Genomic DNA, 23,706 nt, shown 5'->3' with positions numbered 1-23,706 from the left:
CACGAGTTGATCAGCATAGCATGTGCCACTAACACTGACAATGTTAACATCCTCGAGCATTGCAAATGCTAATGTGGCCACTAGCTTTAGCTGTGTGTCCCTCATTAGTTGCACTAACATAAGCTATGCCATGGCTGCTAACATTTAGGTTTTTAGAGCCTATTTAGTTAAGCGCAAATGCTAGCAAATTCTAAATAATGCAGCATAACTTCATTTATTTCAAAATAATAGCTCGGCAACTCATCATTTCCCACCTGTCAGCCACACGCTGGTTGTTCAGTATTGAATGTGCTGGTAACATTGCTAATGCTAACGTGGCACCTAGCTTTAGCTGTGTCAGTCTCGCTAATTGTGCTAGCATGAGCTGTGCTGGAGCTGTGAAAGTTCACAGCTCTAAGACCCATTGAGTTGGTTTACTGCTAGCGAAGTAAATCATTCAACATGAGTTTATGTATTTAAAAATAGTGGCTCGGCAACTCGTCATAGCCCACATGCTAGTTGATCAGTATAGAACGAACCATAGATATTGCTAATGCTAACATGGCAACTAGCTTTAGCTGTGTCAGATACGCTAGTTGCGTAATCATTAGCTATGCAGAAATGACATTCAGGGCTCTATCCTCTTTTGAGTTAGCCAATGCTAGCTAATTGAATAATTAAAAATAACTTAATTGAGAAAAATACATTTTAACCACTTGTGACTCCCACCTGCTGGCGGTTCGAGTATAAAACGGGCGCCGGTTGACGGCGGGCACGGCACCGTCCATTAGCGGAAAAGATTTGACGAACGCTAGCGTCTCGTCAGGAAACTCCGCCGAAGATTTCAAGTCGGATGCCGATCCGTCTCCTGCACAAGAACCAGGCCTGTCGACAAAATCAGAAGTAGTATCGGTATCCAAAACTCGGGTGTCGGTATTACCCACCGCGGGAAGGGCACAGCGTCGTCAGGCACGGCAGTCCACGAAGCGTCGCCGCCGCGCTGTTCCTTGAATTTCCCGTTAAAAACTTTTTCCATGTCGTCCATGTAAAAAGCGCAAACCGCCGAGCCTGGAATGCTGCCAAAAATGGGACACCAAAACACTCAGTGTCCATTTTAGCGTTGTGTCTAAATTGGACTCCCCTGCAAAAATGGACTCCCCTTTGCGTGAACTCGACTTCTCAGCCCTCCGCATTCGACAAAACGTGTGCCGCGATCGTAGTCTGTATAATGTGTTTATTAAAGAATATTGAATGACGTGATTAAAACAAAAAAGGGATCATGGTTCTATGCAATGGGTTTATTAAAACATGCGAATGTCACCACCACAGGGAGCGATCCTGACTAGTTGTAAACAATTAGGCTTCATTTAGTGAACTATAGTAGCCTTGTTGTATTATACGTCACCAGAGGAATCTTGAAGTGTTTCAGACTTGTCTCTCAGAAGTTAGGGGGAGTCAGAATTTGGCAGGTGTTGCAAAAAATGTCACCCCCCAGCTAAATTGGTCCCTGTTTGAGCTGCAGACTTGTGACTTCTCGGGAACCGCTCTGTGATCTCAATATGTCGCTGCGATGATTTTAAAAAGTTTTAGACTTTTCTCTCTGAGTCACATTTTGGCAGGCGGTCTCATTCACAATGGCCGTCTGGTCACAGCGATCATAGAACAACTACGTACAATAAACGACAAGGCTACTAGAGTAAAGCAAATAAAGACTACTTGTGTACAACTAGTCGTGATCGTGGGTTTGATAGCATTTACCTACATTGGGTTGCCTCCAGTGTTGGTGACGCTTCCATGTCTTAATAAACTCATTAGACTTTTTTGTTTAGTTGCGGCAATTAATGTTCCTTACTAAACACATCGTATCGCGACAAACATTCACGCAAAGGGGAGTCCGATTTAGCAGGGGAGTCGAATTTAGGCACAACACCGAGCGCTAACCTGTTAGCTTGCGTGGTGAAGACGGCTAGCACGGCAGGCCGTCCGTTGATCTGCAGGACACCGGTGACTGATTGGAGGACGTCGAAGTAGAAGAGCGAATCACCAGGGAGGGAACAGTTTAAGCGAGCCTGGGGGGGCACCAAAACATTTTAGGTTCTTCAACTCTCTTCATTTTCAGCACTTGTTTTATTTCGTGTATTTCTTTTTTTTTACAAACGCAAATGATTTATCAAATGTTTTCTGTCACAAATCCTGACTGAAAAAACTCATACACAAAAAAGGAAAGTAAAACCTATGCTTTAGTTGTAGTTTTAAACTGCGATTTGTCAATATCCGCTAGAGCGCAACATATCCGAGTTGTGAAGTTTTATATATACAGGGGAACCCCTACTTACTTTCAGGTTATAAAGTACCTTGACGGGAACATTTTGCCTCTAGTTATACAGGCGTTTCAAGATACCAAGTCAAAAATACAGTACAGTACGCACTGCCATTCACTGCACCTAGAGTTTGACCCCTCAACCCGGTGAGAAGGCATGAATCTCCGCATGCTCTTCGTGTCCCCTTCCCACTCTGCATACACGTGGAAACCAGTGCGTATGCGTGGATCCTGGCATGCTCTTCATCTCCCCATTTAAATATAATAGGTAAATGAATATTTTTATAGTTTCCTTTATTCTTTGTTATTTTTACATTCAGTGCCTCTAATTTCATGTTTTTTGTGCGGTAATCTAAATTTGTATTGTATTTGATGTTCTGAGCTCTTTCATGATTTTAAAAAAAAAATTGCGATCTTGGAACGGATTAGTGCATTTACATTCAAAAGGCGTCCCAACTCACAAATGTTTGGTTACAAAACTCCCAGAACAAATTAAATTTGTAATTAGAGGGACAAATTTACAGTATTGGAAATTATTTGTTTATATTCATTGTTGTCATGAGAAAAAAAAAATCTCAAAATCTTTTTTTTTTCTTTACAGAAAGATGGAAAAAAACCACTATTCCCCCTCAATTTTCTTACATGAAATCAACACTACATTTATTTTGGAGGGTTCCAAAAATTGTTTTATTTTTATTAGCTCCTGAATAATACAGTTTGATGATCACATTAGCAAAGATATACTGAGGACTAGACTGAAAATGGACTGAAAACTATGCCGATACTCAACTATTGAGTAGTCGTCAATGATGATACCAGACACCAATACCATTAATAACTAAAAGAAACAACTATAAGAAAAACAGATGCATATATTTGAAGAAAGATCGTTTATATTCTTTCTTGAAATATGTTTTAATTTTAGTTACTGATAATACAGTAAAACTGAAAGTGGTTTCAGCCACAGATACTGTAACGTAAGGCTGTTGTTGATACTTAGTATCGGACCCTCACCCAAAATACCCCACATGTTCCTGATTTACAGCTAGAGCACAATTAAAACTGTTTTCAGTCACTAACAAAGATGCAGTAAAATAGGGCTGGTATTGGTGCCGATATTGATACTAGGTATTGGACTTTAACCTTCCTTAAAAATACAAAAATGTTGCTAATAATACAACTAGAGTACATCTACGTATATCAATAGTTGTACCGGACATTGACCTTCCCACAAATTACACAAAATGTTCCTGATAATACAACTTGAATTCCACTGGGACTGTTATCCACTTCTGTCAGAATTAACGTAAAATAGAGCTGGTATTGGTGCAGTTATTGATACTTGGTATTGTACTTTGAACTTCTCCCAAAATACACAAAATGTCTCTGGTAATACAACTAGAATACAACTTAAACTGTCACAGATGCTGTAAAATAGGGCTTGTATTGGTGCTATGTTGATACTTGGTATCAGAGCCTCGCCCCCAAAAAATACAGAAAATGTTCCTGACAATACAACTAGAGTTTAACCATGACTTGTTTCACCCACTGTCTCAAATATCGAGGCCTGGTATTGATGCAGATATAGATGCGTATCGGATCTTGACCTCCCCCCAAAATGAGAGGGGACGGAACTTAATTATCTAAAAGATTTTTTGGGGAAAGATAATTGCAAAAACATGTTTCATCGTTGTAGGTTTAAGATCAGGAGATGTTTTAATGATGGTCTGTGCAGCCCTTTTAGACTTTTTGGGATTAAGGGATATACAGACAAATGATATTGTTCCCGTTTTGTGATCTCACCTTAAGGAAAGAAGTCCAATGCTTGTCGAGGACTCTCGGGGATCCGCCATTGTCGTTCTTGCAGACTCGAGCCACCCGGGAAAAAAACATCTTGCCCAAAGATGTGTACTCCGACGCGATCTCGCTCAAGAAAAAATAAACGAAGCTCCCGTACTCCACCGCGTGCAGAAAGCGAGGCTCTGTCGATCATGTCAAATAATATCTATATAAGTGATGGGAATGACACCGGGCCGATACTTATACACAAATCTTGAGTGGTCATTTCACGTGGCCACGAGAAGACGGATGATACTAGTGTCGGCTAGCAGTACTTGGTAATGGAATGCATGCATCCCTATTAAGTATGAATTGAAACCGACGAATATCTCGTTTGCCCACGTCCGTGCGTCCTAGACGCATCATTTTTGCTGGGGACGCATCGTCTCAAATCAACGTGCGTCCCCGGGACGCAACTTTTTTGACACAAAAATTGTCATTATTACCCGATTAGCTTTTTTTTTTTTTTTTTTATCAAAGATTTACTGCACTCCAAACTTTTCATCAGGCAGATCCGCCATTGTTGTTTTGGTCTCGCGGTTCAAGTTTTAGTCTGCACGTCGATCTCGGCAAACAAGATCTCGTTGCTTCGAGATTACATCATTGTTGTGGTGCTTGTCGTTGAGTGAAGATTAAGTATGCATACCTGTCAACCTGTACGTTTTTGCCGTACAAAGTACGTTTATTATGCATTTTAAGACTTTTACCACATACAAGAAAATCTGTACGGAAAAAGAAGCAAATTTGTCAATTATGGGTACCATCCGGAATACATCGACTATCACGTAACGGCAAATCAATCGAATCAAACGAGTTTGAGTTGTGTAGTGAAAGACCGTCTCTTTTTAGAGAGCCGGCTTTTTCAGCTCAACTCATTAAAGAAAGCCGGCTCTCAAACGGCTCACTTGCTTTGATGTATTATATTACAAATTATGATGTTGTATAAAGCAGTTAAAAAAAAAAAAGGAAGAAAAAAGGAGAAGATGAAAAAAGACAGGTCTGTGGTTGTCCCTTTAATCAGTATATTACCAACAATAATTTAATGCAGAAAATGAATTGATAATTTGAAAAAGAAAATGTTGTATTCTACTTTATTATATTTGCATGTATTTTTTCCTTCTACAGTGAACGTCCAAGCTACTTAATTTTTGAACTTTTTTATAATAAACATCATTCATGTCGAGCAAGACAATTAGTATTAGGTGAAAATCAACACAAAATTGGTCATTTCTTCAGTGTCAGTAATAAGTCAAAACATAATGCAGAAAGTGATAACGGCAATAATTCCGGCACGAAAGAAACGGCGGAGAAATTCTTCGGAAGATCGCGGAGGCAAGAAAAACACGTGTGTTGAAGCGAAGAATTCGACGAAAGATAATAAACAAAAGAATACTCCTAGCAAGAAAAGGACTTTTCTGCCAAAATGGACTAAATTATATTCCTGGTGACGCTATGAGGAGGATAATAATGGATTGGACCTTGAGAAGGCATTACAACTGTGGCGGGACAGCAAACCACGAAGAATATATGAACTGAAAAATCTTAAGTGACTGCTTTATATTACCAATTAACTGTGATGATTAAAAGTGCATGAATATAAAGACTAATATTTCAGCAAAATTATTTTGTATAATGTACAATATTTTTGTGAACTGAAAAATCTGAAGATATAACTGCTTTGTATTACCAATTAACTGTGATGATTAAAACAAAATGAAAATAGAGATTAATATAATTATTTCAGCAATATTATTTTGTATAATGTACAATATTGTTGTGAACTGAAAAATCTTGAAGTGATAACTGATCTGTATTACCAATAAACTGTGATTAAAACTGAATCAATATATAAATTTATATTATGTATTTGTCGCCGATTTACAATTTCAACCTCGATAACACTAAATTTTGGGGACCCATAGATCTCTTTTGGGACCAATGTCCCCTCTAAGCTGCGCGTGCGCAATCGCGCACTGCCCGCACATACTCAGCGCACAAGAAAATCTATCCAGCGCAATGTTCCCTCTAAGCTGCGTGTGTGCGCAATTGCGCACTACTCAGAGCTTTTCCGCGCACAAGAAAATCTAGCCAGCTCACAAAAATCAGGGCTACAAATTGCTAATTAAGAAGCTAATTAAGTCAAAGTTACAGTGCATAAAGGTAAAATGTCGAAGTAGAACAAAGTTGAGTAAAGTCAGTGGAGTTTTTCGAGAACTGGCTTCTTCGGCTCGGCTCACTAAAAAGTACCGGCTCTTTCGGGTCCCAAACGGCTCTTCAGGTTATTTTTGCTTCTTTAATCCCTTCACGACCAAATATTAGGTAAAATTGTGCACAAAATGACTTAAAGGAAGGGGGGAAATAGAACAAAAAAGAAAAAAATACCAAAATGAAAAAGTAGTGAAAAGCTGAGAAAAAATGAAAAGAAGTAAAAATTCAGAAAAAAGCCAGAAAAAAAGAAAAGAAAGAAACAAAGGAAAACAAGTAAATAGAGATGAACAATAAAAAAGTAACAGCTAGGAAAAAATAAATACAATGAGATTTTTTTAAGGAATTAAAAAAGAAAAATAGAAAAAAAACCAGGGAAAAAGAAGAAAAAGTTTGTGTTGCATTCAAATAATTTCCAACTATACCAAGTCAATCTTGTTGCCAACATTGTACTTCCACTAAAAATGTGACTAAATACAGTTGTATCGTGCAACCGACTAAATAAGCCCCCAAAAATGTTAGTATTATGCTACAAAAGATACCAGGAAAAAAAAGAAAAGAAAATAAGCTTGTGAAAGAATTGTAAAAACAAATGACGTTTATAGGCCGTACAAGCTTTGCAATCGTACATTAGTCAATTCATTCAAAAGTGAAAAATAATTTTGCTTTGTCAGAAACTCAGCAAAATGTAACGAGATGTCAAGTTTTGGACCTGTTTGATAATGACTTAGTTGCCACACTTGGGATTGCGGTTGCTCACTGTTGTTTCAAGCGTTGCTCACCGACTTTGTGTGAACGCTCAGGCCCGTGGAAAATTAGAGGGAACATTGGTTGGGACCCCTGGATTATTGAGCATCAGAGTCCCCGGGACCCATCACTTTTCAGAGGTAAAATGAACACTGTTTGGGTATTGATGAGAGCACCGGTGTCAAACAGGCGGCCCGCGGGCCATATCAGGCCTGCTAAGACAACACTCAGAGAAGCACAAGAGAAAAACAAGCTGGAGGTTGAAATATGTCAACTTGATGTTGCCAAAGCCAGATGCCTCTCACAAAGACAGTGTACTTGTGTATCTCTCTCTCTCTCTCTCTCTTTGAAGCTTATTTTGCTTTAACTTATTTTCCCTTTTCTCCCTTTTCTTTTTCTCTCTTCATACCCTCCGCGCTTTCTTTTCTCTTTTCTCTCCTTCTGTCTTTCTATTTCTCTTTGGATTTCTTTCTTCCTTGCCCTTTCTTTCCCCCCTCTCTCACGACTTTGTATCTTTTGTTTCTCCCGCTCTCTCGCTCTCTCTCCTTTTCCCTCCCTCTTTCTCTTATTTCTTTATCTCTCTTTTTCTTTCTCTTTAATGTACTAGTCCGGCCACCGACAGAATGTTTGTTCTATCGTGTGGCCCCAGAGTTAAAATGAGTTTGACACCCCTGGATTAGAGAGATATAAGTATGGGCTGCAAGAACAAGTACCGATAACTGAAAAAAGGTTGGTATTAGTATTTTATTATCTCTACGAAATAATAACATAAAACAAGTAAAGTGTTTCCATTTTTAGGTATTAATTAAAGGACTATAAGTATGAATCCAACCACAAGTGGTGACACGTCAAAAATGGTTGGTATCAGCACTGATTCCAAAACTGAGAATATTTTAGGCGTAGAATAATTGCAGTTTTGCCAATTATACAAATAGAAGGAAGTATCGATTACAAGCAAGAACCTCAAAAGATACCTTTAAATGTTGGTATCAGCATTGATACCCATACCTAGTATAGGTTTTTTTCTTTCCCTAATTAATAATATTAAAAGTAATAATATTTTGGGGAGAAAACACATGCATTTTTTGGGTAATTTTAGCAACTTTTGTAGCAAGCATCGGCTACAAGCATGAGAACCAGAAGGTTAATATAGACACTGATACCAATAAGGTACCATATTTTAGGAGGGGGGGGGACAAGTGCCATTTAGTAATTCTTAGGTATTGATTTGAGAGAGATTTAAGTATCTGCTGCAATCACGGACGGATACCTCAAAAACGTTGGAATAGCCACTGATACCAAATTTTGGTATCAATATATGTCCATCCCTAATAAATAGTAATGTGAAAACACTATAATGATTTGTTTTTGTAAAAACATTTGCAGCTTTGTCATTTTTTAATCTATTAATTAGAGAGAGACTCAAGTATTGGCTACAACCAAAAATGGTACCTAAAGAAAGATTGGTATCTGCACCAATACTATTACCTGATATTATTATTTGCCCATCTCTAATACTGTATATATTAGTATGGTAACACTATAAAGACATTTTGTGTAGTAAAAGTTTTTTGACATATTTATATCTTGATCTGGAAGGGATTTAAGTATAAGAAGCCCAGGAAGTATCAGATAAAACCGATACAAGTGACAAACCTCTCAGCCACTTAGAGTCGTACTTGACGGTCCTCAAGACGGGCCTAGCATCCCCAAGGCTTCGGTAGATGACGGCGTCGCTGGCCAGGAAGTCAGTGACTGTGGCCGAGTAGAAAGCTCCACCTACCGCCCAGTTCAAAGGTTACAATAACAACAACAAAATAAAAATCTGAGCGACGTTACCTGCAAAAGTTCCTGCATTGGATTGTCCCGATTCAAAGGGACAGCGAGCCTGACCCGGCAGGTCCAAGCCCACCTGCTCCAACGTGGCGGTCTACAAAAGCATAAAGATCACAGAAAGGTAAGCGAAAGGTCACCTTCAAAGTCACGGGTCAGACTCAGGGTCACCTTGTAGTCGCGGCAGGCCGGGTTGAAGGCATTGGTGCCGCACACGAAAAGCGTCTCGTCGTCACGTGGAACCAAAACTTTGATGTAGTTGTAACACTCGTCCTGCGGGCCGGGGAAAGTCGTGTTAGCATGGAAGCTAATGCTAGCTCGCGGCAAAGACTAGCTTGCGTGGGTGGAACTCACGCCGTCCTTTCCTCGCACAGCGCACTTGCTCACATCCGTGGAACGCCACGTCAGCGTCTGAGCACATTAAAATGAAACGGAGAAAAGGCGATAAGATACCAGAGTTCTTTGAGGTATTGATACTGAGCAAGCTAGCCAATAATACTATCGGCTCCTTCTAGTGGACATTTAATGATCAGGAGGCTGAAATGAAAGGAATGGTTAATTTCCATAAATTCCATGGCTGAAAAATCCTGCGGCCATCTTCTGCTATCACTATCAGCGTGGTTGAGACTCCCACAGGTCCCTTTCCTCACATTGTTAGTCTCTGCTTTGCCATAATCACTGCCGTGAAACTGCGGTGAACCGGCACGTGGTCCCGTTCAGCAGGACCAATAGATCTTATCGGTCCCCACCCTGTGGCCCTGCCCAAGACATGAATGTCAGCTCATCTCTGGAACACTAAAGGTGATTTAATACTAGCTGAATCACCTGTACAAATGAATATCCTAAAAAAAAAAAAGATCCCGTTCCTTTTAGATAATATTAACTTCCTTTTGAGTACCTTGACCAAATGTTCTTATCAAAATTCATGAACTGTATTTAAAAGAATTAAAAGTTAAATGAATGTAGTGGGATTTGTCTTACGATTACTAAACTAAACTTGTTGATTCGCTAGCGCCTTCTAGTGGAAAATTTAGCAAGTGCTTCAAATAAAGAAATATTCTCTCTATAAGAAGAAGACGAAGAATTTACTTTTATTGTCATTCTTGTGCCCATGCACACAGAACCAAATGTCGATACATCTGACCCGAACAGTTAAACTGTAGCGAGCCGATGCAGCCGCAGCCGAACAGCTAAATATATTGAAATTAAAGCAAAACTCCTTACATACAACATTTACCATATCAGTATCAATGACTAGTTAGGGAAAAGTTAGTACCGGTATAAGAAAAAAAAGTTGTATTTTATATAATCTGAGTGGTATCGAACATCTCTAGAACAAAACCAATTTGATACTCACCATCTGAGGGACGAAGGCTTCCTCCGCTGTGGTCAAGTTGACGGCGAACACGTGATCCCTGACATACAAACAATAAATTAGCGTAAAAACCAGGTAGTGCGGTACCGAACAGGTGTATGTGCGGTTATGTCGACCTGGCGGTGATGAAGAGCATGCGGTTAACGCGCGTCATCCTCTGGAAACGGAGGCCCATTCGTAGTGTGTCGTTGTCCTGCAGCAAACTTCGGAATGCTGGGAATTTTCCGGCCTCTGACAGACGACACACGTGTAAACATACGTGTTGAGTCTTGGCCACCCCCCATTCAATCATCGTGGCCATTCCCCTTTTGATCACCCTGGCAACGTTGCTCACCATTTAGCACGCTAATTGCTCGCAGGTCTTGCGGGAACGACGAGGCACACAGGAAGCAGGAAGTGAGAAGGAGCAGCGGCCACAACTGCGGTGACATATCAGCCGAGGCCATCGTGCGGGGGGCGGGGAGTGGGTGGGGCTAGTCAGTTCAGCGTAGCATGATGGTGGGCGTCGGCTGCAACAAAACAAGATTTATTTATTTTTGTATTTTGGGCTTTGTGTTCAACAAAATTCTAAAAATAGAAAAGATAATTCTGAAACCAAATTGAAAAAGATACTGTAATAAAAACATACAAAAAAATTCTGAATAATGTAGAAACAAATCTGTAAAATGTAGGCAATCAGAAAAACTGAAAAAAAGATCTAAAGAAAGTTACTATTATTCAGAATGAAATTAAACAAAATTCTGATCCAATCAATTTCCTTTGATTTTCTAAAATCTGGGAAAAATGTTTTTCAGATCATTATTTAGTTACATTTGAGGTGCTAGCTAAATGTAGTGCTAAAAAAGCTGAAGGATTTAGCGGACGCAATATAAGCACAGTTTCTGAGCTCTTTGAACTCCTTCCTGGAGCAGTTGCGTCCTTTCCTTCATACAATGGCTCAATTGACTCACTCATTAATGAGTTCAATACTACCCTGACTAGTGTCCTGGATTCAATAGCGCCCATAAAGCTTAAATCACGTCACTCTGTGTGATGTGACATTTGTCAATGTTCACAGCAGTTTTTGAGAATAAGTCACGGCATTTAGATGGACCAATGACTAACATTTCGGTATTTTCAGAGTTAAGACGCAAGAAATTGAGTGACATCCACTCTTTTATCTCAATGAGGCAGGCCTCCAAATTTCCACAGTTTAGTGTGGGAGATTCCTCCAACGGAAGATATAGTTGAGTGTCGTCTGCGTAGCAGTGGAAGCTGATATTGTACTTGCGAATAATATCACCTAATGCAAGCATGTAAATGCTGAAAAGAAGGGGGCCAAGCACTGAACCCTGCGGAACACCACAGGTAACATTAAAGGGCTCAGATGTCATTTCGCCATATTTAACACAGTGCGTCCTATCTGAGAGGTAGGATCTGAACCACGAGAGGACGGTTCCTGAGAGACCAATCCATTTTTCCAACCGTTCTAGTAGGAAATTGTGGTGCACTGTGTCAAAAGCAGCACTAAGATCCAGCAGCAGCAAAAGTGATGGAGCGCCAGAATCCATTGCCAGTAGGAGATCATTTGTTACCTTGATCAGAGCTGCCTCAGTAGAGTGGTTAGCCCTGAATCCTGATTGTATAGATTCAAAAAGGTTATTCTCGGATATGAAATCATTCAGCTGCTGTGCCACTACTTTTTCAAGTACTTTAGAAAGGAAAGGTAGGTTTGACACAGGTCTATAATTACATAAGATTTCTGGATCAAGGTTGGGTCGTTTCAGTGTGGGTTTAATAACGGCGGACTTAAAAGCTGCTGGAACTACACCTGAGGAGAGTGATATGTTTATAATATTTAGAACTGAAGGTCCAAGGAGGAAAAAAAGACTTTTAATAAGTGAACCTGGGAGCGGGTCGAACTGGCAAGTTGTCGGTTTGGCCGCATTCACCACCTGTTTGAGATCATCAAGTGACAGTTCATTAAAGCTGGACAATTTCCCTGGACAGCCACCCGGTCGTGCATCTGTAGATTTCAGCCCTTTAATATGTGTGGTATTAATAATGTCTTTAGCAATTTCTTCCTGTATGCATTGAATCTTCTTAGTAAAGAAGACCATTAAGTCATGAGCAGAGTGCGTCAAACTATCTGCGATAGTCTGTTGCCTTGTAAGCGATGCTACAGTGTCAAAAATTAGTAAACCGGGATGGAGAACGCTCTCGAACCAGCCGAACACTTCTTTGCTCTTGGGATCACCAGAAGACCGGCACTCTCAGATCGTAGGCTTCGGACCGGGACATAGGGGGAAATCAGATCTGAAAGATAAGAGGGAGCAAGTCCATGTATGATTTTGTATAATATTAAGAGAACCTTGAAATCACATCTAAGGCTAACTGGGAGCCAATGCATGTTAGCCAAAACAGGAAAATACATCCAAATAGGAGAAAAAAAATAAATGAATATATATATATATATATATATATATATATATATATATATATATATATATATATATATACAGTGGGACCTCGCTACTTCGCGCTTCGACGTTCGCGGATTCAGAGCTTCGCGGGCCTAAAAAAAAATAATGATAAAATAAAATATATATTTTTTTTTTTAAATGTTTAAAGTGCGCCGCTACTTTGCGGATTTTCACTTATCGCGGGTTCTTTTGGTCCCCATTAACCGCGATAACCGAGATCCCACTGTATATATATATATATATATATATATATATATATATATATATATATATATATATATATTCTATATTTAACAATAACTGAGTATAACAGAAAATAATCGACAAAGTTGAAAAATTATTAAGAAAAATAAATCATGCTGAAAAACGGAAAAAAATACTCATTTTGTTTAAAATAGAAAAAAATCTAACAATTTCAAATGCCCTAAAATAGTCTAACATGACTTATTCATGGTTCGTACACCTTTTACATGGCCAATTCTAAGCACCTTTCAACACTCTCAAAGCCAATTTTCCATTTTCTCTAGTGCTCGGCATTACCTGTTCTCTTGGCAAAGGGGGCAATGACGCTTCACATGACAACCCCATACAAACTAATGTCAGCTGCCGTTAGTCAGGAGGGAAGAATAAATTCAATTGCAAACTAGAGCCACCAGAGCAAGAGTATCTGCATCATTTTGAAGCATACTTGATTTATTTTTATTAATTTATTGTGTGGTCTACCGGGCTGACTGCCGGGAAAGAAACAGTTTTAAGTATTTACAAGCACTTCATCCAAAATTCAAACACTTTTCAAACCTTGAAAACACAAAATTAAATTTAAAGCATTTTTAAGGACTTTAAGAACCTGTGCGAACCCTTCGGTATTTTGATTCAATTTTATTAAGGTAATTAAAAGAAAAAAGAAAAAAAAATCCAGACATTTTTAAATACGTAGAGTGATTGTTTTTTTTGGTATTTATTTTATTTTCAATAACCCTTACCAAAGTTCTTGAACAGGAATGATAGGCAGTAAAAAAAAGTTGGAGAGGTATGTGAGCACATTTCTTTGTATCTTTAGAGCGCCTCGTCATCCGCAAAGGTGACTTTGCGAGCTGGGCAGCTACTTGTGATGCGGCTGCTATGGCAACACCTGCAGTGACACGCCTTGATGCCAGGAAATACGCCAACCTAAATTTTGTACTTAGGTGCAGGGTGAACCGGAGTGTAGGGGCGGAGTTAATCCCTCAATCCAACTACAGCAAAAAAAAACTAAAAAAACATCAAAATCTCATAGATTTATGTAATTGGCTGCCTGGTTTCTATGGCAACCACTCAGCACTTTGGATAACGTGACCAAAACGTTCTTCTTCCTGTTGTCACGATTGTTACATCTTGTTTGAGCTTTGTTGACTTGCTGTCAACTTCCTGTTGATAAACTGTCAATGTCTACTTCTTGTTGACTATGCACTGATGACTTCCGGTCAACTTAATGTTTATTTCCTGTCCACTTTCTGCAACCTTCCTGATGACTTCCGATCAATCTCCTGTCTACTTCCTGATTACCTCCTGTCTACTACATTTCAACTCCCGTTTACCTCCTGTCAACCACCTGCCAACTTCTTGTTTACTGTCAACTTCTTGTTGATTTCCTGTCCACTTTGTGTAAACTTCCTGATGACATCCTGTCAATATCTTGTCAATATTCTGTCTACTTTCTGTAAACCTCTTGTCAACTACCTGTCAACTCCGATTTACTAACAGTACACTAACACTATTCTCGATGACTTCATGTTAATGTCCTGTCAGCTTTCTGTAAACTTCCCAATGACTTCCTGTCAACAACCCATCAACTTCTGATTCCTTAACTGACAACTTCCCGTGTACATCCTGTTAATTTTCTGTCCACTTCCTCATCACCTCCAGTCAACTTCTTGTCAATATTCCGTCCACTTCCTATCAACTTCCTGGAAGTGCCCAGCCAACTTTCTGTTTTCATTTGTATATCCTGTTTATTTTCGATCGCAGAACATTTATATCCCGTTGATTTCATTTCTTGTGACAATCCCTTTCGGGGTTTTTTTTCGACAATAATATACCAATACACCAATCTTGAGTACTCATCGATACTGATCCCACACACTGACACCTATTAGCATATAAAATTGCCTTTCCTATGCAAAAATGACATACAAGTCCCCAAAATTATATATCTAATAAAATTGCATTTTTACTTCTTTATTGATTATAGTCCTGAATAATAAATAGCCCGTAGAGGGCACCCCAAATGGTATCAGCACCACGAATGTTGAATAGTAATCGATACCGATACCTTCCTGTTGACATACTTTTTCCTTTGCATCAACATGTTCTGGGTTAAAGCTCCCCAACAAAAAAGCCCCTATTAATCTTTGGGAGATTATGTGTTGTATTAGCGTTAGCATTAACCATCTGCTCGCACTCACTTGGGGGGTCACGTGACGCCCGATGCTGACCTTTAACCTGCATTCTCAGAAGCGGCGGGCGAGAGCGGGAGAGAGCGGTCAAGATTGGGCGATAGCGTTCTCCTTCTCGGGCCCGGACGGGAATTAGCGGGAAACGCTTGCGGAAAAGCTGAAAAAGCCTGGCGGGATCGGATTAGCGAATATGTGACGGCACAGCGGGATGTGGATGCTAATGCTAATCTCTGTCTGGCTTCAGGTCAAAAATAAACTTTTTCTTACGAGCTTACGTATAGAATTTTTTTTTTTACCTAATAAATCTGGAACTGTACAACAAAAAATGAATTTTTTTTCTCTTTATCTAGTATGTAAATGTGTTCAGATAAATTCTAAAAGGAAAAATGTAGTAAAACAAGTTGAATAATTTTCTATTGAATGTGTTTAAATCAAGTAGTAGGCAATGCGAATTGCAAATAATATTATGTATACTTAGACAATAAATAATATTATAATGATTACTTCATGTACAATAAGAAAATATCCTTTTTTCCAAATCTGTATGTATTAATGAACTGGTAGATTATATGTATTTCAAATAACATTGTATTGAAACTTTTTGTGATAAAGGGCTATACAAATAAATATGGCTTGACTTGAATATATTTTAAATACACTTATTTAACAATATATTTCAAAAATTATTTTGGTTGAAAAAATATTTATTTATGATATATTTTACATATTAATATTAATAAAAAAAATGATGTTTTTTTAAAACATACTACCCAGATTATTGTGCTTATTTTAAATACTATTATCTTATATATATATACTTATCGAACTAATTATTTTAAGAATTAATTCTGGTAAATTGAGAAAAATAGAAAACTTATCTATATACATATTCATTTTGGTAAAGTAAAAATGCAGTTGCTGCCATTATATATATATATATATATATATATATATATATATATATATATATACACACACACACATATATGAATGATTTTTTCTTTTAACGATTTATTTGTGTGATACAGCTGCAAATAAGTATTTGAACACCTGTGTATCATCTATCTCTGACCCCCACCCATTAGAAGTCCACTTGCACTCCATGTATCATCCTGAATCAGATGCACCTGCTTTATGTCCCATAGCCGCATAGAGACACCTGTCCACCCCATACAATCAATCAGACTTTAGCTTGTAACGTGGCAAAGACCAAAGAGCTGTCCAAAGACACCAGAGACAAAATTCTACACTTCTACATGGCTGGAAAGGGTTACGGAGTGAAAAAGGTCCACTGGTTGAACAATCATCAGAAAATGGAAGAAACTAAACATAACGGTCAATCTCAATCGGAGTGCAGCCCCATGCAAGATATCACCTCGTGGGGTCTCAGTGATCCTAAGGAAGGTGATGAATCAGCCCGCAAAGGAGAATGACCTGAAAAGAACTGGGACCACCATTTCCAAGGTTACTGTAGGTAATACACTAAGACATCATGGTTTGAAATCATGCATGGCACGAAAGGTTCACCTTCTTAAACCAGCACTTGTCAAGGCCTGTCTTGAATTTGCATATGACCATTTGGATGATAGAGTCATGGGAAAAGGTTTTGTGGGCAGATGAGGCCAAAATAGAACTTTTTGGTCATAATCCCGCTAAGCGTGTTTGGAGGAAGAAGAATGAAGAGTACAATATAAAGAACACCATTCCTACTCCGAAGCATGAGGGTGGTAGCATCATGCTTTGGGGGTGTTTTTCTGCACATGGAACAGGACGAGTGCACTGCATCAAAGAGAGGATGACTGAGGCCTGGTATTGTGAGATTTTGGGAAACAACCTCCTTCAATCAGACAGTGCATTGAAGATGAGTCGTGGATGGGTCTTCCAACACGACAACGACCCTAACCACACAGCCAGGAAAACCAAGGAGTGGCTCCATAAGAAGCATATCAAGGTCCTAGCATGGCCCAGCCAGTCTCCAGACCTGAACCCAATCGAAAATCTTTGCAGGGAGCTTAAACTCCGTGTTTTTCAGCGACAGCCCAGTAGCCTGACTGATCTAGAGAAGATCCGTGTGGAGGAGTGGGACAAGATCCCCTCCTGCAGTGTGTGCAAACCTGGTGAAAGACTACAGGAAACGTTTGAACTCAGTAATGGCAAACAAAGGGTACTGTACCAGTGTTCATTTTACCTCTGAAAAGTGATGGGTCGCGGGGACTCGCATGCTCAAAAATCTATTGAGTCCCAACAGAGATCTATGGGTCCACAAAATTTAGTGTTATCGAGGATGAAATCGTAAATCGGCGACAAATATATAATATAAATCGATATATTCATTCAGTTTTAATCATCAAATTATCAATTCATTTTCATTTATATATATATATATGAAATCAAAGAGAACAGTGATCTAAAATATTTAATTGAATAATTTATTGTTTGTGTGATAATAAAAAAAAGTCTTAATGTACATTATGTACTTTTTCATACTCATTTGATGAGTCAGTCAATGGCTGACTATTGAATAATTTTATGCCCAAAACATTGATAGTCGTTATTGTCAGTGGATGACAGGATGGGCCACTTTGAGTCGGATAAGTTTGAAAGAATTTGAAATTCTAGACTAGTATCTCATTAGAAAAGCGAACACGCACAAGCGCCTCCCGGCAATAAAAAGAAGCGCACTCCATGCAAAAGGATGACTCAGCGCTAACATAGCCGTGTGACTTGCGCCTTAGCAACCCGCATAGCAACCCCCGTTCTGAGATAAATTAGCATCCGTTAAAATAAACTAGTGGAGAGGGGCGGGACAAAGCTCAAGTGTCAATCACCAGCGGACATATGGCAGAAGCACAGCAATGTTGGGGGAGGCTTTTAGAAGATTTGGGGGATCAAGGAAGGGATTAGGAAATGAGGAAGGAAGGCAGGGGGGGTTGTCCTGCCTGGAAACAGAAGGTTGGGGGCACCGATTGAGGGGGGGTTTGGAGTGTTGACCCAGGAGATAAAGTGTCGGGAAAGGGGGTGGGGCTAACCATTTAGGGCAGGGGTCTCAAACTCAATTTACTTGGGGGTCCCTTCGTTCAGAAATGTTCTAAAGAAAAAACACTCAAATGTGCTTAAATATCTTTTTTTTTAACACAAAATAAGATGAATAAATAAATAAACATATTAAAAATCAATGATGAAAACAATCAGGAATAAAAAAATAAAATGATAATAACACTAGCAATATAAACAACTGAAGAAACCCAAAGGGACCCGTGTCGGAAGGACATGAGGCTTTTTAACTCCACCTGGGGAGGGACTGCACAATACACAAAGAGGTAAGTATTAGTTTCAGGAGCGAGCAGCAGCAAGTCAACTGCAGGAGAGACAGTGGGAAAGGTGAGAGGAGAGAGAGTGGGAAAGGTGAGATGGCACAACATTCATTTGGACAGGTAACTTAAAATTAGTTTTACCTGGTTATATCAGTATCAGAAATTATTTCCCCCCCATTTTATTAACACTCCACTTTTGTTTGTTTTTGTTTGTACATGATTCAATTGTTTGTTTGTTTGTACATGATTCAAATTGAATCTTTTCTTCCGGCGCCGTCACGAATGGCAGCCACTCCAGCAGCTCCCGTGTTATTTTCGATTGTTCTCGATTGTTCTCAGCTCAGGGATGCTGCTGGAAATGTGAATTTCCCTTCGGGGATGAACAAAGTATCTATCTATCTATCTATCTATCTATCTATCTATCTATATAATTGCTGACTAGATAGAAAAGAGGTATAATAAATTAATAAATAATAAAATATAAATTGTTTTATTCAGTTGAATTGTCTGTATTGACATTTCTTTAACTATTAACTTTAACAGTGAACGTGAATTGTTCTGAACATGGCCTCTCTTGCCTACTTCTTGCTGCTAGAAACCACCAAAAAACAACCCAAAGAACGACCACAAAACAACTGAGTTTTTTTTATCAAAATAACAAAAGAACGAGCCTCAAAATGCCAAGAAATATGACACAAACAGTAAACAAAAAAAAGTATGAAAAATAACTAAAAAGGTACTGAAAAGTATAGAAAAAATACAAAGTAGTAATTATTAGTAATCGTAAAAAGTGTGAAAAAGTACTGACACAGAATTAAATTTATTACAGTGTGTATTTTATGTAGCACGATTTAAATACTCTATATCAACACGTTATATTGGGTATTTCTATATGCTATTTCTTTTATTTTATTATTATTTTATTTTCATCACAAGGATACTGATGGAAGTGTGAATATCCCAACGGGGATGAATAAAGTAACTATCTAGTATGAAAAGTATTGAAAAGTATGAAAGTGCTGGAAAGTACTTAGAAGTACTGAAAGTAGTAAAAAGGTACATATTACTAAAAAGAATAAAAATGAACGAAAAAGTATAAAAAATGACAAGAGCCAAAAAATTACCGAAAATAAACGATGCAAAAATGACTCAAAAACACCCGAAGAATGACCCTAAAATGAAAATGTACCAAAAAAAAAAAAAACATATAACATTTGAATAATTTGAAGAATGTACTAAAAACTATGACGAATAATTAAAAAAATAACGAAAAGTATAGCAGAGACACTAAAGCTGGTAAAAACTGTACGGAAACAGAAATAAATAGAATGAAAAGAACTGAAAAGCATGGAAAAGTTCTGAAAAGGAGCAAAAAGTACAAAAGTACAGTATGAAAATGAACGAAAAACCACTGAAAAATGGAATGAAATAATATATGACCAAAGTCATTGACTTGAAAAGCGCTATATAAATGCAGATCATTTCATTTAATTTCATTTCAAAAAATAACTAAAAAAATGCCCAAAAAAAACGCTAACTCGGGAACAAAAATCCTAAAAATGACCCAAAACGCAACGGAAACGCTCGAAAAACGCCCACAAATTGACCTAAAAATGAAAGTACAAAAAAACTGTACAGAAAAGTATCAAAATTACTGTATAAGTACTAAAGAGCACCGAGTAGTATCGAAAAACCTTTGACCCTAGTGAGGATAACTGGTTCAGGAAATGGATGGATAATTTATAAAAAACACAGATGCTAGTAAAAAGTGTGAAGATACTGAAACAGAACTAAATAGTATATAAAAGTTATAAAAAAAGCTGAAAAGAATGTAGAAGTACTATAAAGGAGTAGAAAAGTACAAATTACTCAAAAGTATGAAAATCCCGTAAAAAGCGACGAAAAAAAATGACAAAAAAGACCACAAAAAAAAAAAGAACCTAAAAACGAAAATCAACTGGAAAAACAACCTAATGATGACCAATGAAAACTGACTAAAAAACAACCAAACAAGACAAAAAACAAATACCAAGAACCAAAGAAAACACAGAAACGGGCGAAAAAAGTCGGGGGCCACAAACTCTCATCCAGCGGGCAGCGTGTTTGGGACCCCCGTACTAAAATATAAAGTGTAGGGAAATGGGGGGTGGGCTACCAATTTAGGGGGATTGCAAGACACACCCGGAATTCACAGGGTGGGGGTGATTAATGAAAAGGAGGTTACTAGCACAAACCCCTTCCTGAATATACTGTATGAGGTTCATCTTTAGTGCCCTCCAAATGAGATATGCCTTCAAATGAGAGCTAGGACACCCTTAACTCTTCTCCCCCTCCCTCAACTGTCAGATTATTTTTCTCTCTCTCTCTCTCTAAAAAAGGAAGACCATTACGGGGAATGTCACTGCAGACTGGTTGCTAAGCAACAGGCAGCTCATATGACTGCTCTTCCACTTGACAAAAATAGGAAATGATTCTCCCCAAACCAGCATCATGTTGTGATGACAACCGCTATTAACACTTATTTTGACATACTACTTTTTCTAACTTCCTGTCAATCGCTCAACTCACCGAGCATTCTGGAGGTGTTTGCCCATCAGAGGGGAGGGTGGGCCAAGCTTTCATCGAATCTGGACAAAAATAAATAAAACTAATAAATCATACAGAAATATTGAAAATACAAATAAAAACAGACAAGTTTGTTTTCATAACTGAAAAAGCCCCACCCTTTTCAAGTAGAGTTGACGGACATGTGTCAAACTCATGGCCCGAGAGCTTATTATGTCAGACCTTCTACAGATAATCAGGTTAAAGGAGTGCTTTGACCAAAAACTACATTTACCACGGTGCCAGCAAAGTGATGGCTCAGCACCACAAGACGCCAGTATGTCATGTCAATGCCAAAGAGTGAAAAAAAACGATCCTAAAAATGTCCTTAAGATTTTGTTGTTTTATTATACATACAAAATTCATTTTTTTTCCACATATGCTGCTCTTAGTGGTAATGTCTGGAAATTCTCATGATTTGGACTTTCTTTTGTGTGTCGGGGCAAAATATTTGCTTGAAAGACATCTTATATTTTGAATATTTCGTAGCTCGTATGTAGAAGTATCCCTGTATTTGATGTATACCATATACAGTAAGCTTAGTGACATTTTCTCATTTCAACTGTAATATTTGTGACTTTAATAATCAAACAATTCAGAGTTACGCTCCGCTGCGACAGCACTGACTGTACCGTCGGACAAACAACTCACTCAACTCACAGTCAGTAAAAACGAATGTTCCCAAGGGGACCAAATTAATTGAATTATTGATGAGTAGTAGTTAGGCTTATTTTACATAATCATTACAATTAGTTACATTAAAAGTTAAATCAGGTCCTTTAGGAAAACCTATTACGCTAGTGTGGCACTTGGTGGAAATAGTTTGACCACCCCGGCCGAAGATATAAGCTTCCTACTGCGATCTATTATTTCCTGTCCGTTATATTGCTTCCTAGGAATAAATCAAATCATAAAAAGAGTTGTCACGTCTCCTTTATTCTACATCATTCCCAATTAATCTTTGATTTGATTACTTTTAACTTACCGAGCCGGAATGTAAACAAACATTAAAAGCACCATTTTGGCCGAAGCGAGGTTAACTTCCGACCACAGGCTAGATGACGCCACCGGCAAAGGGGCGTGGTCTTTTTTTAAATGTCAATCTCACCCCTGCTTGCGCACGTACGGCCAACTCACCTCTGCGCGTGCACGTCCCCCGTTGAAGAAAAAGAGCATCAGGCGACGCCCACGAACGCGCAAAAGCTCCGTTTTAAGCCAATTGAAGCGATTTTTACACTCCACGAGGAGCGTGTACAATGACAAGAGAGTAAAAAAAGGGAAGATGAAATAGAAAGAGCGAAGGAAACAAAAGGCGCTCGAGAGCAGCTAATCTCCTCAGACGGCCGCCCGGCGTAGCCCGGCTCAGGCCACGCCTTCCGACACGCACGGCCAATAAAAATAGGTGACGATTCAAGCATGACTCCACCCCCTTCTGATCATTTGCAATCCTCTTGATTGCAAAACTGAATTGAATGCCTTTATCGTCATTATACAAGTATAACGAAATTTAGTACAACAAATGTCGATGGATGGATGGATGGATGAAATACTTCCTTCATTGAAACAAAACACGACTGATAGATAGATAGATAGATAGATAGATAGATAGATAGATAGATAGATAGATAGATAGATAGATAGATACTTTATTCATCCCCGAAGGGAAATTCACATTTCCAGCAGCATCCCTGAGCTGAGAACAGTACAATAATAAAGCCAAAAGAATACAATATACAAATACCCAGTGTGACGTGCAAATGCCCACTGTAGCGTGTTATATAGAGTAACTAAATAGTGCTACACAGAATACATATTGCAGTAAGATTCGGTAATATCCAATGTAGGTGGTGTGGTTTAATGTGGGCCTTTACTCTGCCGGGTGGAGTTAAAGAGCCTCATGGCATGAGGAAGAAAAGATCTCTTCAGTCTGTCCGTAGTACAAGACAGTGACAGCAGTCTGTCGCTGAAACTGCTCTTCTGTCTGGAGATCATGCTGTGTAGTGGATGCGATGGATTGTGAATGAGCGAGTGAGTTGTCTGTCCCTGTGTGCCCTGCGACTGGCGGGAAAGCAGTTGAGGGTGTCTCCTGCCCACTGCCCGAAGACAGCTGGGATGGGCTCCAGAAGCCCCGTGACCCTACTGAGGATAATGGATGGATGGATAGTTTTATGTGGAAACAACATGTATTTATAGATTTTCTGACCTATTTCTAAAGGCCCTATGTTCAATAAGTCCTCTTTCTTCCCCTTTTGTTTTTAACTTCATTTTGATCCTTTTTTTGCATTTTTTAAAAATTTTTCTTTTACCATTTTTTCTTTTCCAATTTTTCCCCTTATTTATTTTTTCCTTTTCTCTTTTTGCTCTCTTTTTTTTACTTTGTGGATTTCATTTTCATATTTTTTTCCAATTTATTTTCTTTTTTATCTGTTTAATTTCCTCTTTTCTTATTTTTTTGCCTTTATTCCATTGTCATTTCCTTTAACTGTTTTATTTTTATGATTTTCCTCTTTAATTCTTTTCCTTTTTTTCTCCTTATTCTTTTTCTTCATTTTATCTTCCTTGTTTTCCTTTTGCTGTTTTTCTTTCATTTTCC

The 23,706-nt window shown here is 38.5% G+C and overlaps 1 protein-coding gene across 2 annotated transcripts in view; it reads right to left on the bottom strand.

Annotated features, from left to right (window-relative positions):
- LOC148370841 (semaphorin-6D-like) overlaps positions 1 to 22,475 on the bottom strand; it is a 31,422-nt gene extending 8,947 nt beyond the window's left edge. The window contains exons 1-13 of one of the 2 annotated variants that reach the window (XM_088328610.1): positions 22,251 to 22,475; positions 21,078 to 21,136; positions 10,633 to 10,807; positions 10,415 to 10,529; positions 10,281 to 10,338; positions 9,278 to 9,334; positions 9,095 to 9,196; positions 8,930 to 9,020; positions 8,747 to 8,869; positions 4,103 to 4,281; positions 1,921 to 2,048; positions 924 to 1,055; positions 709 to 864 (exon numbers count right to left, since the gene is read on the bottom strand). In XM_088328610.1, the coding sequence (XP_088184736.1) occupies positions 709 to 864; positions 924 to 1,055; positions 1,921 to 2,048; positions 4,103 to 4,281; positions 8,747 to 8,869; positions 8,930 to 9,020; positions 9,095 to 9,196; positions 9,278 to 9,334; positions 10,281 to 10,338; positions 10,415 to 10,529; positions 10,633 to 10,744 (1,253 nt within the window). In that variant the 5' untranslated portion in view covers positions 10,745 to 10,807; positions 21,078 to 21,136; positions 22,251 to 22,475. Of the gene's footprint in view, positions 1 to 708; positions 865 to 923; positions 1,056 to 1,920; positions 2,049 to 4,102; positions 4,282 to 8,746; positions 8,870 to 8,929; positions 9,021 to 9,094; positions 9,197 to 9,277; positions 9,335 to 10,280; positions 10,339 to 10,414; positions 10,530 to 10,632; positions 10,808 to 21,077; positions 21,137 to 22,098; positions 22,190 to 22,250 lie in introns of those variants that run through there. The other variant, XM_088328611.1, reaches the window with a different exon arrangement.
- Positions 22,476 to 23,706: the final 1,231 nt, after the last annotated feature.

Source organism: Urocampus carinirostris, chromosome 2 (assembly GCF_059441175.1).
Source record: "Urocampus carinirostris isolate Australia breed hairy pipefish chromosome 2, RoL_Ucar_1.0, whole genome shotgun sequence".
NCBI lineage: Eukaryota > Metazoa > Chordata > Actinopteri > Syngnathiformes > Syngnathidae > Urocampus > Urocampus carinirostris.
Note: the sequence above shows the minus strand (reverse complement) of the source record. Positions and strands in the feature narration are given on the sequence as shown.